Source organism: Vulpes lagopus, chromosome 1 (genome assembly GCF_018345385.1).
Source record: "Vulpes lagopus strain Blue_001 chromosome 1, ASM1834538v1, whole genome shotgun sequence".
Classification (NCBI taxonomy): Eukaryota; Metazoa; Chordata; class Mammalia; order Carnivora; family Canidae; genus Vulpes; species Vulpes lagopus.
In genome coordinates, this window is record NC_054824.1 from 25,899,198 (window position 1) to 25,916,221 (window position 17,024).

At 36.7% G+C, this 17,024-nt stretch overlaps 1 protein-coding gene across 1 annotated transcript in view; it reads left to right on the forward strand.

The window, feature by feature from the left end:
• The window catches only part of RARS2 (arginyl-tRNA synthetase 2, mitochondrial), a 52,434-nt gene that overhangs the window by 2,923 nt on the left and 32,487 nt on the right, over window positions 1-17,024 (forward strand). Inside the window, exons 2-4 of the mRNA XM_041759608.1 lie at window positions 6,666-6,739; window positions 10,728-10,830; window positions 12,179-12,262. Coding sequence (XP_041615542.1) covers window positions 6,666-6,739; window positions 10,728-10,830; window positions 12,179-12,262 — 261 coding nt within the window. The remainder of the gene's footprint in view (window positions 1-6,665; window positions 6,740-10,727; window positions 10,831-12,178; window positions 12,263-17,024) is intronic.

Here is a 17,024-nt window from a genome sequence, read left to right on the forward strand (position 1 = left end):
ATAATTCTTTCATTAGCTAATTATTAGGGAATTCGTTATTTTGTTTTATTTCCTTTTTTTGCCATGTTTTCTCTATAAGCTTCAGCAAGACAGCGTATTTTATTTACTATTTCCCTAGCACTAGCAAAGTGTCTGAAACATAGAAGGTATTGGATACATATTTAAAGAATAAGTAAGTTGTTGCAATGTAATATAAAGTTTGCAGCTTTGCCAAATGAGTTCATAGTTTTAAAGCTGTGAGATAAAATAGTAAAAATGGAAAGGATTAAAATTGTAGTCCCTCCATTTGTGTGACTAACTTACTCTTGGCAGGTTAATTAACCTGTCAGCTATAAAATGATGGTATTGATTCCAAGTTTACAGGATTGTTGCAAGGATTAATGATGATGAAGACAATAATAATTACCATTTGTGGAATATTTCACGTGTACCATGCAGTTTTGCTGAACTCTATGGGGCCATTGATAAGTTCTAATGACATAATGTTAACAGAAAGTGCATAATGTCAATAACTGTGAGGGGTTTGACTTTATCCTACTAGTCTACCACAGTTCCATGGATGGTGGCAGAAACCATGAGGTCCCTGGGTGAGGAAAAAGGATTTTTTTTATTCACAGCAATAGTAGTAGCCAGAGTATCAACATATTCTTGTATCAGTTCCCCAAGCCCCTGGTTTTTTTTTTTAATATTTTATTTATTTATTCATGAGAGAGAGAGAGAGAGAAAGGCAGAGACACAGACACAGGCAGAGGGAGAAGCAGGCTTCATGCAGGAAGCCTGATGTGGGACTTCTTTCCCAGATCACGCCCTGAGCCAAAGGCAGATGCTCAACTGCTGAGCTACCCAGGTGTCCCTCCTCTACCTTTCCTGATTTGGGTAACTTTCTCACTAAAAGCGTGTAACACATATTGTCTGTTTATTAAGCATAGCTGTACAACTTGTTTCCTATGAATTTTAATTTTCTAAGATTTATTTTTAGAGAGAGCAAGAAAGGGGGGGGGGAGCGGGGTGCAGGGAGTACAGAGGGAGAGGAAAAGCATCTCAAGCAGACTCCCCACTGAGCATGGTGGAGGCCAGGACTCTGGGATCGTCACATGAGCTGAAACCCACTAGTCAGACACTTACCACTTAGAAGCACCGCCTATGCATTACCACCTGAGCTATGACTTAATTGACTGGGTTTCTTTATAAGCAGATTTTTCAGAAGGGCTCAAGGTGCTTTTTTTTTTTTTAAGAAATTTTGACTTTTCAGATAAAATACCCTAGTAGTATCAAAAGGAGGTTTGAATCATTAGAAAATTAACATGTTTATGGGGCACTGGAGTGGCTCAGTCCATTAACTGTGAGACTCTTGGTTTCCACCCAGGTCATGGTCTCATGGGTCCTGGGATTGAGCCCCACTCAGCTGCTTGAGATTCGCTCTCTCAAATCTGTTTAGAAGTAATATCAAAAGTCTTCATTTGAGAAATAAGGCAGTAACACCAGATTATTGAGTTCTGAATTTGAATTTTCCAAACATGGATACTACAGATGCAAGTGCATACATCAATTTTCAGATGTGACAATTCACATTAAAAAACAGCTGAGCAAAAAAAAAAAAAAAAAAAAAAAAAACAGCTGAGCAGGTGAAACAAACATACCAGTTTATGACTTCTCCTGTGGATTAATCTGGTCCTATGTAATGTCATTGGTCAATTATTTGCTTTAACCAGATCATGATTTGTAATTAGGTAATATGGTTACAAAGTAAACTGCATTTATTTCGTCTCTGGAGTTTTCTTGATTGAGTGCTTTATTTTTGAAATTTTATAACTTAAGCAGGATGTATCTCAGTGTTGAATTTTCCAAATTATATTTTCCTGACATAGTAATTTATTTTGACTTGTAGATATAGTTTTTTAAGATTTTATTTGAGAGAGAGAGAGCGCGCGTGAGTGCGCACACAAGCAGGGGGAGAGGGAGAAGCAGGCTCTCTGCTCAGCAGGGCTCCAAATGCAGGGCTCCTTCCCAGGACACTGGGATCTTGACCTGGGCCAAAGGCAGATGCTTAACTGACTGAGCCACCCAGGCACCACTCGTTTTTTTCTTTTTTATTTATTTTTTTAAGATTTTATTTATTTATTCATGAGAGACACAGAGAGAGAGAGGCAGAGACAGACAGAGGGAGAAGCAGGCTCAGTGCAGGGAGCCCGATGTGGGACTCGATCCGGGGTCTCCAGGATCACTCCCTGAGCTGAAGGTAGACGCTTAACTGCTGAGCCACCCAGGCAGCCCTGGTTTTTTTTTTATTAATAAAATATTTAACCATGGAGAAAAATATAGTTAATATGTACCCATCACTCAGCTTAAATAAACTGTTACTATTTATTTTTTTTAGATTTTATTTATTTATTTGACAGGGAGAGCACAAACAGGGGGAGCAGCAGGCAGAGGGAGAGGGAGAAGCAGGCTCCCCGCTGATCAGGGAGCCCGACATGGGACCCTATCCCAAGATCCTGGGATCACGACCCCAGTGGAAGGCAGATGCTTAACCAACTGAGCCACCCAGGTGCCCCAAGAAATAAACTGTTACTATTTAAATATCCTGGGTACCCATCCTGTCTGCAAACTCTTTCCTTGCTTGTGAGGTTTTGTGTTTATTATATCTGTGTATGTCACTTAACTACCTATGAATATATTCCTAAATAGTATTCTTTTTCAAGTTATTTTATGTAAGAGGCAGTAAAAAAAGAAAAAGAGGTAGTCAAACTGTAATCATCCTTCTGCAACTTGGGTTTTTTATTTCTTAGCTTCAAGTTTTTAAAAAAGATATGCCCATAATGATGCACGGAAATCCAGTTCTTTCGTTTTACTGTTGTGTGTCATTGCAGCAATATACCACAATTTACATTTGGTTCCTTATCTCAGGGAAATTTTCCCTTTTATTGACTAGTATGCCCTCCCATCCCATTGGTCACACCTCTGGTTCCAGCTGCCACTCTTATGACCAGTTTCACAGGTGCTTCCAATCACTTATTGCTAATAACACCTCATCTAATCTAAAAGCCTGCTGGTTCCAGCCTATACTCAGCTCAAATGTGGCAGTTAACACTGTCAAGGACAGGTCTCAATCAATGGGTAATGGGGGTTCCTGCTTCCTATATTTGGATAGACAATTTTGGTAGACCTTATTTGTGCTTCTTAGGAGGCACCATGGAAATTAAGACCCCATTGTTTATAGCGGTAACCTTGACAGCACAATCTTAACTTTTGCTCCTTCCTTCTCAAGCTTCTCAGTCTATCACTTATGCCCTCAGGAATCACCACCTCCCAAATAAACTACCTGCACAAAGTTGTTTCTCAGGCCTTGCTTTTGGGGGAGCCAAAATCTGTTTCTATGAATACTTTTTATTTTTCTTGGGTTTTGTTTCTTCATCTCTATAGCTTCTGATTAAAAGAGACCAAGAAGCCCTGCTACACAAGACTGTTCCATTCTGCTTCAGAATCTTTTGCATCTTTCCTTGGGCTATCACTTTTTGAAGAGTATAGCTTTGGGTTTTGTCTCTTTATCGTTATGGTATATGCTACTAGAGAACCATTGTACTTTTCTTCCTGTCTGCTTGCTTCTTTCCTGCTCTTCCTTTTATGTTTTAGGAACACCAATTATCATAAGGTTGGATTATCTTGTACCCAATTTTATTTATCTTTCTCTGATTACTTCCAATTTATGTTTTTAAAAATTTGTCGGGCGCCTGGGTGGCTCAGTGGTTGAGCATCTGCCTTCAGCCCAGGGTGTGATCCCCAGGTCCTGGGATCGAGTCCCACATCAAGGTCCCTGCAGGGAGCCTGCTTCTCCCTCTGCCTGTGTCTCTGCCTCTCTCTCTGCATCTCTCATGAATAAATAAATAAAATCTTTAAAAAAAAAATTGGGGAATGTGTTGTGTTTCCATTGGAGAGAACTTTACTGTGCTGCCGTAGAATCTTCACTTCTGAAAAATACTTGAATTCGCTTCTTTTTTTTTTTTTTTTTTTTTAATTTTATTCAACCACTGAGCCACCTAGGAATCCGGACTTCTCTGTTTTATTCTTTCTCTCTCACAGCTCTGAGGCATCTCCCTCCAGTCATATATGAAAAAATGATGGGATTCGTTTTTTTCTCTCCAGATTGGGGTATTGATAAGAATTGTTAAAAAAAAAATTGTTAAGTTAGGAAGTTAGGAGCCTTACCAAACAGGGCTGCTCCCTTCTTTGTTAGAAACTGCTGTTTGTTTCCTTGGCTATCACTTTTGAAGTTTCTAACTTTGAACTATGCATATCCTGTAAATTTGTTGCTGGAGAATTAACCAATCTGCATATTTATTACCTATCTTCCTTTCTTTCTCCTCTCTGTTCTTTCTTCCACCTTTTTCATTTTAGTTTGATAATGGGTTGGAGGTGGGAGATTGTGTAAAGAAGATTTCATTCCACTACTTCATCCCAGAGTTTCTAGGTTTTTAATTTGTTTTTAATTATGGGAAAATATATACAACATGAAATTTACAATTTTAACTATTTTTAAATGTGCAGTTCAGTGGCATTAAGTCCATTAACATTGTTGTGCAACTATCACCACCAACCCTATCCATAACTCTTCATTTGTAAAACTGTAACTCTGTGCCCATTATAAACAGTGATTCCATTTCTCCTTTTCCCTCAGTCTCTTTATTTTGGTTTTTTAATTTACATCATAGAGAAATGTTTCTGTGCCTTTGGAAAACTGCTATTGAGGATATTTTCTAATTTGGTCTTTAAATCTTTGTGAATATAACTTAGTCTTAGAATCTACTTTCGGAAAAAATTTGGTTGCCAAAAAACACAGTAACTACCTTGGGTTTTCTGGTATGATTTTATACTTCTATTTTATTTTTATGTGTTAATTCTTTTCAGAGCCTTTTTTTTTTTTTTTTTGGAGCAAATGAGATATAATAAAAGAAGCAATTTTTAAAAGATTTTATTTATTTATTTGAGAAAGGGAAAGAACGAGGATGAGAGAGACAGCACACACAGGAGTTGCAGGGGGCGGGCAGAGGGTGCAGAGGGAGAGGAAGAAGTGGACTCCCCTGCTGAGCAGGGAACCTTTGCATGGGGCTCAGTTCTCTGATCTCAGGATCATGACCTGAACTGAAGGCAGATACTTAACTGAACCACCTAGGCACCTCAGAAATAAGCAGTTTTTAAGTGGCTTTTTATATTAGAAACAGATTTTTTTTGTGTGTTTTTCAGTTTAATGTAACCATAACTGAAGTTCAAAACTTCTTTGTCAGCTGGAAAGCTTTAAAATTGACCTATAGAACTAAGTTTTTGTTTGTTTTTGTTTTTTTCCAGCAGACTTTAGTTATATTTAAGTTAGGCAGAAAATCTTAGTGGTTATGGTAAGTTTTTGAGACATTATGTTCAAAATAAAACCTTAATTTTAAAGGAAGGAAATAATATTTATTACATGCTTATTATGTAACACATTTTTCTTGATCCTTACAAGAGCCCTAGTTTCTTGTTTAATAGCTACCTCCATTTTTCATATGTGAAAACTTAAGCTCATTTATATAAAATGATTTTCCTGTGGACTCCTAGCTAGTAAAAATGGAACTGGAATTTGAATCTTTTTCCCCCCCTAAATTACAATAGAACCTTTATTATTGTTGCACTTGTATTGACAAGAATACTTCATGGTATAAAAACATGAACTATTACAGCCTTTATTCTATAAATGGTTTGGAAATGTTTATCCACTCCTATGCAAATGGCCTAAGGAAATAACCTTTTTGTAGGGGCTGTAGTAATGTAGTTCCTAAGACTATAATTTTTTTTAAAAGCAATTCCATGTGAGAAGGAATTCTTTTTTTTTTTTTTAAGATTTATTTCTTTATGATAGACATGGAGAGAGAGAGAGAGAGGCAGAGACACAGGCAGAGGGAGAAGCAGGCTCCATGCAGAGAGCCTGGCGTGGGACTCGATCCAGGGTCTCCAGGATCATGCCCTGGGCTGCAGGTGGCGCTAAACTGCTGCGCCACCGGGGCCGCCCTAAGACTAGAATTTAAAAATAAAGACTGTAATCTGAGATTTAAATTTAAAAATCAACATATATACATATATTATGGGGTGCCTGGGTGGCTTAGTTGTTTGGGCATCTGACTCTGGGTTTTGGCTTAGGTCGTGATCTCAGGGTCCTGTGATGGAGCCTCCATGGAAGCTCTGTACCAGGCTTGGAGCCTCCTTAAGATTCTCTCTCCCTGGGATCCCTGGGTGGCGCAGCGGTTTGGCGCCTGCCTTTGGCCCAGGGCGCGATCCTGGAGACCCGGGATCGAATCCCACATCAGGCTCCTGGTGCATGGAGCCTGCTTCTCCCTCCGCCTGTGTCTCTGCCTCTCTCTCTCTCTGTGACTATCATAAATAAATAAAAAAAATTAAAAAAAAAAAAAAAAAAAAGATTCTCTCTCCCTTATAGTTTTGGGTTTTCCAGAATCTCAGGTAAATAAAATCATGTACTATATAGCCTTTTGGATCAGGTTTTTGTGACTTGGAGTGCATTCAAGGTTCATTTAAGTTGTTAAGTATCTGAATGCTCTTTTTATTGATGAGTAGTATTGAATCTGGGAAAATTATTAACAATCTTGCTCTGTTTTGGTTCTTATTTATTTAATGTTTAGCTTTCCAGAGTTTTGGATCTTCCACCAGAAAACTTGATCAAGTCAATATCTGCAGTTCCAATTTCCAGAAAAGAGTTAAGTATTTTTAACAACTTAAAATGTTGCTGACTTTGTTAATATGCAAAAAAAAAAAAAAAAAATCTTCAATTTACAGAATAGACCTTGAAAGCCGTAAAATATGATGTAACGTATTATTCCCATTGACTCAAATAATAAAATTAGAATCTGTGTTTTACCTACTTTGACACGGCACATTAAATTAGTACTCTGATGTTGTTTGCTTGATGTTTATGCTGTTAATGATAATTATGGGAAAGTTTTTAAGAAAAATGAGGAATGAGATCAAAATTTAATTCTGTGACAGCAAATAAAAGGACTAAGAGTGCAGTTAGAATTTCAGGGGATTTTGAGAGGATTTTAAAGATTATACACCTATCTGATGTTTGAATACTTAGTATTATATTTACCTGCTAGGTTTTTTGTGGTTTGGGGTGTTTGTTTGTTTGTTTGTTTCTATTTGAGGACTCCCAGTGATAGAAAACTGTTGGTTACATACAACCCATAGTTGCTTTCTTGGCTACAGGAAGATACCTATCTCTCCATGAGTTTGGTCCTTCTAATTGATACTTCTTTACCATTTGGCTAGAAAAACTTCAGTACTTGGGTAAAATGCCCTCTTGGTTAATTAATAATGACAAGAAATTAGCTGCATAGTATGCACTTAAGCCCTAAGCTTTGGAAAGATATAATTATCAGTACCATTATGTCCTAATATTTTGTCTCCTTAATTCTGTCAAGATTTTAAGATAGGGTAGGATGAATATTACTGTTCTCAAAATAGGACAAAGAGGTAAGTGGAAGAGAAAGGCTACATGTGTGGCCTTGTTGAAAGAAAGTATCCTTAAAGTGACCTACTACTTACTTTACATTGAGTTCTAAGAAAAAAGGCAACCACAGACCAAGGGGATCTTATCATTACACACTCTTAATGTAATATTCCAAGCCAGTTACCTATTTCATGAAATCTGTAAATGGCATTTTGAATAATGATGAAACTGATTGTTTATTTTATGTTTCAGAGGCCTTTAATAAGCTGAACAATCTAGGACCCTATTTTGAAATAAATTTTCTTTACCTGCCAGGAGCTCCTTTGGGCAATTCTACTTTAATGATACTATACTTCACTATATCTTTGGTTTATAGAATATAAATATTGAGGAGGATCTCAAAACTTTTCTAGGCTACAAGTCTAAAATTCTGGTTATTAAATTGATTTAAAATAAAAAGAATCTCTAGTGCCTTGGCATAATAAACTCAGACATCCTTTACAGTATAAAAATGACACCTAACTGTTCTGTATTTCTCACTTTATTCTAAAGTGCTATTAAGTGCCAGGAGAATTTTTTGTTGTTGTCAATATGGTTTATTTAATGCTCTATGAATCAGTTTAGGTTTCCTGATTCTCTCGATTATATTTTCAACTATGGTGGAATTCCTGTTTAATACTGATCATAGTAGACAGGATCAATGACTTTATTAGCCAGTAATACTCAAGTCTATGGATTTCACTCTAACATCACAACAATTCCTCAAAAGTAGTGGAAAAGTAGCTATTGCTTTTTCAACTTTTTTTTTTTTTCTGAACAATAGTAGAGGGAATAGTTTATGGAACCCCTATGTGCCATAACTCACTGTCGTCGGCACATAGCCAGTTGTTTTTCATCTGTACCCTTACCTACTGTCTTTCTTCATAGTGGATTATTTTGACAGCTAAATTAATTTTTCTATACAAAAGCATAACATAATCTTAAGGAAATTCAGGAAAATATAGAAGAATAAGGAAAAAATCTCCAATATGTTAGCAAGTTGGTGTACTTTCCATATTTCTTTTTGAATGTGTCTTACAGCTTTTAAAAACATGTAACTAACACTAGGGGCACCTGAGTGTCTCAGTCGATTGAGCGTCCCACTTGATTTCAGCTCAGGTTGTGATCTTGGAATGTTAAGGTCAGGCCCCATGTCGGGCTCCAGGCTGAGTGTGAAGCCTACTTGTGATTCTTGCTCTCTCCCTTTCCCCTCCCCGCCGCCTTTCTAAAAAAATAAATGAATAAACATAGCTATAAAACTACCATATGCATGATTTTTTAGCCCTTTACCCCTTGACATCATTCTTTTTTGGTAAATATCACTTTTAACAATGGCTAAATAATACTATCATGGTCCTCTCTTAACAGACATTTAGATTGATTTGTTTGACTTTTTATATAATTTACGTTCAGCAATTACTACTTTAAATAGACAAAGCAAAAGTTCTTTGTAGGTATATAACTAAAGCTTCCTAAAAGGGAAAAATGGAAAGTAGGTCAAGTCTGATTGATCCACCTTCCTGAAGCATTTATTTCTCTTTTGGTCCTTTCTTGCTGACAGATAACTCTGCATTATAATTTCAGAATTCATTTTTGAAATATTCCTAATTTAATAAATTGGTGTTAATTGTTAGTAGACTAAAAGGGTGATTTTTTTTAATTTGTCCTTCTTCCACTGAACAAATTAGAAATATTTGTGATTCTGTAGAGATAAAATTTTTTAATTGAAATGCATTCGTTTATTATTCATGTTTATAATAAAATTACAGATGCCTCCTATGATATATATTTTTTAATTATCTATAGAAAATCCTGTGACTTCCTTGTGTTTCCTGGATGTTTGAGAGCCATCCTGTAGGGTTATGACCATATTATACTTTGTGTAAGGTATTCGAGCTATCTGTCAAAAATTTAATCTTTGGTATATTCAAATCTGTATAATTTCAATTAATATTGTTATTGCTCTTATTTTTAATTGAATTTAAAAAAATCTTTGTGTGTTCATATCTTATTCCCACTTTGTTAAACTAATTTCTTCAGCTTCCAACATTATTGGCACAAGTACTTGGATATACTACCAAAGTCCTTTGTTAAAAGTAATATAATAAATACATTAAAATCTTATGTAAATTTCCATAATTAAAGTTAATCTTTAAGAAATTGAATTGTCATGTAAAAATTGAATTGTCATGCCCCTGGGACTCGGGCCTATTTAACATTTTTATTTAACATCGGAACTAGGATTAGTATTATTTAACCAGGACTTAATTTCTTAGCAATACTATGACGTGAGTGCCATTACCATCACCATTTTACTAAGGTACAAGGGAGGTTAAGCAAAATATCCAAGATCACACAGACACTGATTAATAGATGTACTTGGGTCAGTAGATGACTTTGAATTGGTAAATATAATCCACAGTAGGCTACTAGATAATATATTAAGGTTCAAGAAAATAATTTTTCTTTAATATTTTTTTTCTGAGAGAGAGCACAAGAGCAGGGTGGCAGCGGTAAGGGAGGGCACAGAAGGAGAAGAGAATCTGAAGCAGGCTTCATGCTCAGCTCAGAGACCAACTTGGCGCTCAATCCCAGGACCCTGAGATCATGACCTGAGCCAAAATCAAGAGTCCAATACCCTGCTAACTGACCCACCTAGGTGCCCCAAGGCTCAAGAAAATTCTTAGTGGTCTTTGTTGACTAGGTGGATTAATGTGATATGAAACAGATATCACAGGGTATTTTAGGCATGTCCCTGAATTTCAAGAGTGATAAGAATGAGATCATTCTAAAATATATCCTTATGTGCCAGTGACAATGGAATGAAAAGACAGTGGTTTAGTCCACTTATTGTGCCTATAGAGTGTCATTCTCTAGCCCTTATAAAATGTTAGAAGATGTTCCAGTATGGGTAATTATATAGATGTTTGACCATCAATTAAAATTTGTAGTATACTTTGAACTACCTATCTCACAGAGAGATTATAAATCTACAATTAGGTAATAGAAGAGGAAGAACTTTAGAAGACAGTTCTAAATAAATACAAGGTGATATTTCTAGTTTCTTTGCTTTATATTTTGCTGATAAAATTGTATCGATGTGGAGAATGCATAGTGGTGAGCCTATGTTGTTGTTGTTACACTAGTAATATTTCAAGGTACAATAGCTTTTTCCTATTTCAATTTCTATCTATAGAGAAGTTGCCGATTTTCAGCTTTCTGTGGATTCTCTATTGGAAAACAACAATGACCGTTCAAGACCAGATACTCAAGTTCAAGCCAGGAAACTGGCAGAGAAGGTACTTCAGCACTATTATGTTTTTTAGACATTATAACAAATTCATATTTTAAAGAAGAAAAAACTCCACAGATTATCTTAGACATAATAATGAATTTAATAGTGTTTTTTTTGTTCAAGGCACCTTGGAAAATACAATTTAAATTCATTTTAGCCATGTACCATAAGGTCAAGATGATTTTTCAAATTAGTATAAAGCATTCCTCTTGAGCTGACATTGTTCAATTTTTTGATTAACTACTCACAGGAGGACTGAAGTGTTAATTAAATTTACAGATTGAAGCTGGATGGACTTCTGAATTAAAGAGCACAAGCTTGATAAATTAGAGCACTGGGTTGCAATTTTTAAAATGAGTTTCTGAGAAGATGAGCATTAAAATATGAGGAAAAAATGATTAGATGTAAATAGAATCATGATTGCAGAGAAGTGGCTAGATGATTTAATAAACCTCTTTCATTTTTAATTTCTCTGATGGGTTTGGTATCTAAAAGAGTTGAAAGGATTGTAGAGAATGACAAAATCTAAATTATTAGCATAATACCATCAAAAACTAGTTTTTTAAATAAGGTTATTACATGTGGCATGGAGGCTTCTGAGCACACTGAAGGATTGAAACAGTGAAAGTCATTGTTATAGGAAAAGATGGGTGAAGAGTATCAAAGAGCTTTGGTAGCTTAGTAAATATTTATTTGATCAGAAAATCAACCCAGATTTTTATCAGGAAGTATACCAGGAGTAGAATTTTTCTAATTACAGTATTTAGTCTCTTTCTTCCATCTCCTGTGAGTTCTCAAAAATACAGACTAGAGGCTCTTCGGTGACAACAGGCATCTTTTCAAGTTTCATGGGTATATCAGGTGCTTAGAAATCTAGTTGGTTAAAATGTTGAGGTATATTCACTAAAGTGAAAGTATTTAAATGATTTCCATTTTATGTGTTGGTACAAGTGCTTCTGCATAGGGCCTGACAGAATGACATGTTCTGTGGCTCTTGTGCAAGGTGGATGAGAAAAAAAAAAAATTCACTGCATGTCAGGGCACATAAGGTGGGGGTGAAGTGATGTTGGCTTCCTTCCATGTTAGATGGAGAATTTGAAGTGAGGGAATGGAAAAGAGGAAAAGATTCTGAATATAGATTAGTGTTCTAGTCCAGAAAAGAAGGAAATCTGTCATTTACCCAAATAGAATGATAGAATTGAACAGATTGGCTAAGGCCCAGGTCCAGATATGATGACTAAGAGACATGATGCACCTGCTACCTTTGAACTCCAATTTGATAGTATTAAAACTACAAATTTCATTATGCTTATTTTATAACCTACTATTTTACTTGATTTTTATCTTTTCAGCTGAAATGTGATTCAGTGGTAAGTGAAATCAGCACTGGTCAAGGGACTGTAAATTTCAAAATTAACAGAGAACTATTAACAAAGGTAAGAATGGGTTATGTTCCAGCCAAGTTCCGTTACTCACTCTGATTTAGTGACAGTGATTTTCCTCTAGTTCTTAAACTTCACCTCCTCTTTCCTCAAAACCTTGCATACTCTGACCGCCCTTCCTGGAGTACCACCCCAAGTTAACTCCTCCTTACCATCAGTTCTTGATATTTCCTGGGCTGTGCCTTTCTGGCCCCTTCGTTTATGTGCTTTACTAGCAGTGGGTATCTCTCCTTCAGAGAACTCACCATAGTTACTATTTTACATTCTTATTTGATTAATGCCTTTTGCCCTTTAAACTCTAACTTCCTTTACGGCTTATAGCATCTATTTTTCTCACTCTTGGATCCCCAGTTCCTAGCACTGTGCCTGGCATGCAGTAGGTGTAAGATAATTTGTTGAGTGAATTAATGAATATTGAATATTAGAAAGTACTGCAGGTTTCAGCTCTCTGGGAGGCTGTAATCTGTTGAAAGCATGAGATTTATACAGAAGAAACCATCATAAGATAGCATATTCTCTTAATAAAACAATAAATTTTTTTTAAAAAAGGTAGATTGATACCATAAGCATAAGAAAGATCAGAAGACTCAGGATGGCCTGAAGGAGTTGGGGAAATGACATAATTGAATTGGGTCTCATTGAAGATTGCAGAGGAAAGGTAATCCTGGGTAGGCAATGGTATGAGATCTTTTGCTGAGAGTTTCATCTCAATCGGACTTTAAGATTTATGCTTTAGTCAGTATGTTTTTTTTTTTTTTTTAAGAGTTTGTTTATTTATTCATGAGAGACCCAGAGAGAGAGGCAGAGACACAGGCAGAAGCAAGCTCCATGCAGGGAACCCAATGTGGGACTCGATCCCAGGACTCCAGGATCATGCCCTGGGCTGAAGGCAGGCACTAAACCTCTGAGCCACCCAGGTGTGCCTGTGGTTTTTTTTGTTTGTTTTTTTTTTTTTTAAGAAATATATACCAGTATTGAGTTGGTCAGGCTTAGTAATGCTGCAGTCTTAAATTGAAAATAACTATAAAACCAAAATTTTTAAGAATATAATTTCTTGCCAAGGTTATATAATTTATAGGCATTTACCCATCAGCTGTATAATTCTTCCAAAGGAGAGTTAGTGTTACATGTTTGTCTCTCTAGATCCTTGAACTTTTTCTTTTATCTTTTTTCCACTCTTACTTCAAGGTAAATTAGTTAACCAGAATCAGCCACAGAACAAGAAGAATCTTTTGAGCTTGTTAAAAGGTGTCTATAATCTGTTGGGTTCTTGATAACATTTCATGCCAATTTAGTAAACCAGTGACTCTAATTTACTGTTTCTAAATCAGTACTCTTCTTCCAATTACAGTCTCAATTTATTTATTTTTTTTTTTACAGTCTCAGTATTTTAAAAAAGACTTTATTTGGGGTGCCTGGGTGGCTCAGTGGTTGAGCGTCTGCCTTTGGCTCAGGCTTAATCCCTGATTCCCGGGTTTAAGTCCCCCATCGGGCTCCTTGTATGGAAACTACTTCTCCCTCTGCCTATGTGTCTGCTTCTCTGTCTGTGTCTCTCATGAATAAAAAAATAAAATATTTTTAAAATTAAATAAAATGGCTTTATTTATATAGGGCACCTGGGTGGCTCAGTTGGTTAAGTGTCTGCTTCAGCTCAGGTCATAATCCCAGGGTCCTGAGATTGACCCCTACATTGGGGCTCCCTGACTTAGCAGGAAATCTGCTTCTCCCTCTCTTGCTTCCCCTGCTTGTCCTCTCTGTCTCTCTCTCAAATAAATAAAATCTTTAAAAATTTTTTTATTTGAGAGAGAGTGCATGCACTCTCCCTCAAGTGAGGGAGAGGGGCCAAGGGAGACAGAGAAGCAGACTCCTCACTGAGCAGGGGCTTGACTCTGGGCTTGATCTCAGGATCCTGAGTACATGACCTGAGCTGAAATCAGGCACTTACCCAATGGAGTCACCCAGGTGCCCCAATGGTCTCAATATTTATAAGCAGAAATGCAACTCACCAGAGTGAGTTGGAAACTGCTTCATAAGCAACAGTATTTTACTTCTTTTATTTTCCCTGAGATCGGAAAATGCGTTGTTAGATGGAGTTTGCCTTTACAGCCAGCTTAACTGAAAGAAAGAAATGTGGTTTATGTATCAAGTAAAGTATGTGTTTACTTAATAATTTAAAATTTCAATGGCCATGAATTTGCTTGCTTTATTACAGTGAACAAACTATGAGATTTTCTCTGATTTAAGAATGCACACTAGCTTGCTTATTAAAAATATTCCCAAATCCTTCTCAATTGGCGATACAGGGACAAGCTTTAGGGCTTTGAGGTCCAGCTACTCTTTCTCACCTAGAAATCTTCCCTTAATTGTAGCCTTGAGGGTCAGGATGTTAGTTGATTTTAAGGTAACAAGCAGATTGCTGACAGTATCCCTGCTCAATGTCACAGTAAAGATACATCCTAAACTAGTGAACACCCATAGTCAGAAAAAGGGGTATTGAATATGCCTATGTTATAAGTTATGGTTTTTTAATGATAACTTCTTCTAGGTCTGGCTCCATTATTTTCCGGCCTTGAACAACAGTTATTTACATGTCTATTGAATTTTTCAGATTATATCAACAAAAAAGTTCAACACTTTGGGACCGTTATTAATCATATTTTTATATAGTAAAGTCATCAAGATTGACACGTAGCCAATGACCTGTGTCCAAAACTTACTTTTCAAGCAGAAAATTATGAATTTGTCATTGCTTACACATGTACAAACTTAGCCTTGCATAAAACGTTATCTGTTCACTCATTGCAATTGAATTATTAACATTGGCAGCACCAGGAATGATTAAATGTAAGCTTTTTATATATATATATATATATATATATACAAAATAAACATAAGCTTAATTTGGATCACTAACTGTGGCAATATAATGTCTTAATGTAAATCATCCTCAATGGTAGGAGACTAGAATGTGAAATTAAAAACAGTAGAAACTGCCAAATGCTAATTATTTTACTAACTGAGCTTAGGCCAGAAGGCACTAGATGCATTCAAGTCACATGTAATGCTAATTGGTTGAACATATGGAAGGAAGGAATGATTAAACACTTTTCAACTATTGACCAAAGAACAAATAGGTAGTAGTAGCTTCCTTAGAAGTCCTTATAAAAACATCTTACATTTTAACATACTTGTTGATGAATAGATGAGCCTCTAGCTCATTCATCTATTGGAATATCAAGGAACTTTACTAGCTTACTGGCATTCTATATTTTTGTGTTCTTACTAATGGGATAAACTTTCTGTTGAGTATCTGCCAAAGAATATATTACTGAAATTTAAGGATAAAGTGGCATGGATTCTGCCCTCAAGGAGCTTATGATCTAAAAGAAAAGCATAAAAAAAACAGTATCAGTGTAATGTGTATTCAATGTGATAATGAGATGAATGATATAATGGAAGAATGTATAAGTTGCAATCCAGTGTAAAGAGGTACACAGGGCAGCATTGGGTGGCTCAGTGGTTTATCGCCGCCTTCGGCCCAGGACCTGATCCTGGAGACCCGAGATCGAGTCCCACATCGGGCTCCCTGCATGGAGCCTGCTTCTCCATCTGCCTGTGTTTCTGCCTTTCTCTCTCTCTCTCTCTCTCTCTCTCTCTCTCTCTCTTTTAAAGATTTTCTTTATTTATTCAAGAGAGATACACAGGGAGAGAGAGAGAGGCAGAGGCAAGAGAGGCAAGAGGCAGAGAGACACAGGCAAGAAGCAGGCTCCATGCAGGGTGCCCGACGTGAGACTCGATCCCAGGTCTTCCAGGATCCAGCCCTGGGCTGAAGGCAGCGCTAAACCGCTGAGCCACTGGGGCTGCCCTCATTGAAGGATTTAAATAGAACATAGACTTCATGTACGTTATGGTGGCTCAGTGGTTGAGCGTTTGCCTTTGGCTCAGGTTGTGATCCTGGGATCCCAGCATCAAATTCCACATCAGGCCTCCTACTGGGAGCCTGCTTCTCCTTCTGCCTATGTTTCTGACTCTGTCTCTCATGAATAAATAAATAAATAAAAATCTTTTTTAAAAAATCTGTACATTATATAAGGAGATGGTTATGTATTAATGTTTTGTGGTTTTTATAGTGGTATGGCTGGCAGATGATGAGGGTCTATCCCTTCTGAAGCAGAAGGGATAACTTGAATGACACTTAGGAGATGGCATGTGCAGGATTTGGTGATTAATAGGTGATTGATTATATAGGTTGAAGGAAAAGGGTAAATTTTAGGAACCCTTTAGGTCTTTGACCTGGTTAGTCCAGTGGTGAGGGGGTAAAGTCTATGTAAATGGAGAATGCAAAAGGAAGAGAAGTATATTCCATTTGAACTGAGATGTCCAGTCTTGAGTTGACATACCAGGCTATATAGCACAGGAGAAATTTTATTAGGTAAGTATTAGTTGAAGTCTTAGGACTTTATGTCTAGGAGAAGTATAAAGTAAGGAGCTAGAAGCAAGAAAGGAGCACAGTATGGGGAGTCGGGTGACAGGCAGTGGAAGAGGAGCCTGCAAAAGAAACGAAGAGGCAAAAATCAGTAGAATGCTATCATTACAACCAAGGAGGGAGGGTGATTGCAAGAGTAGTCATTAGATAAGATAATGTTTTAAAAGTAGTCACCCCTGGGGAAGACGGGTTAGGACAGATGATCAAAAGGGACTTTAGACTTTTACCTTATCTTGTTTAATTTTTTTATTTTACAAAAAAAACTCACAA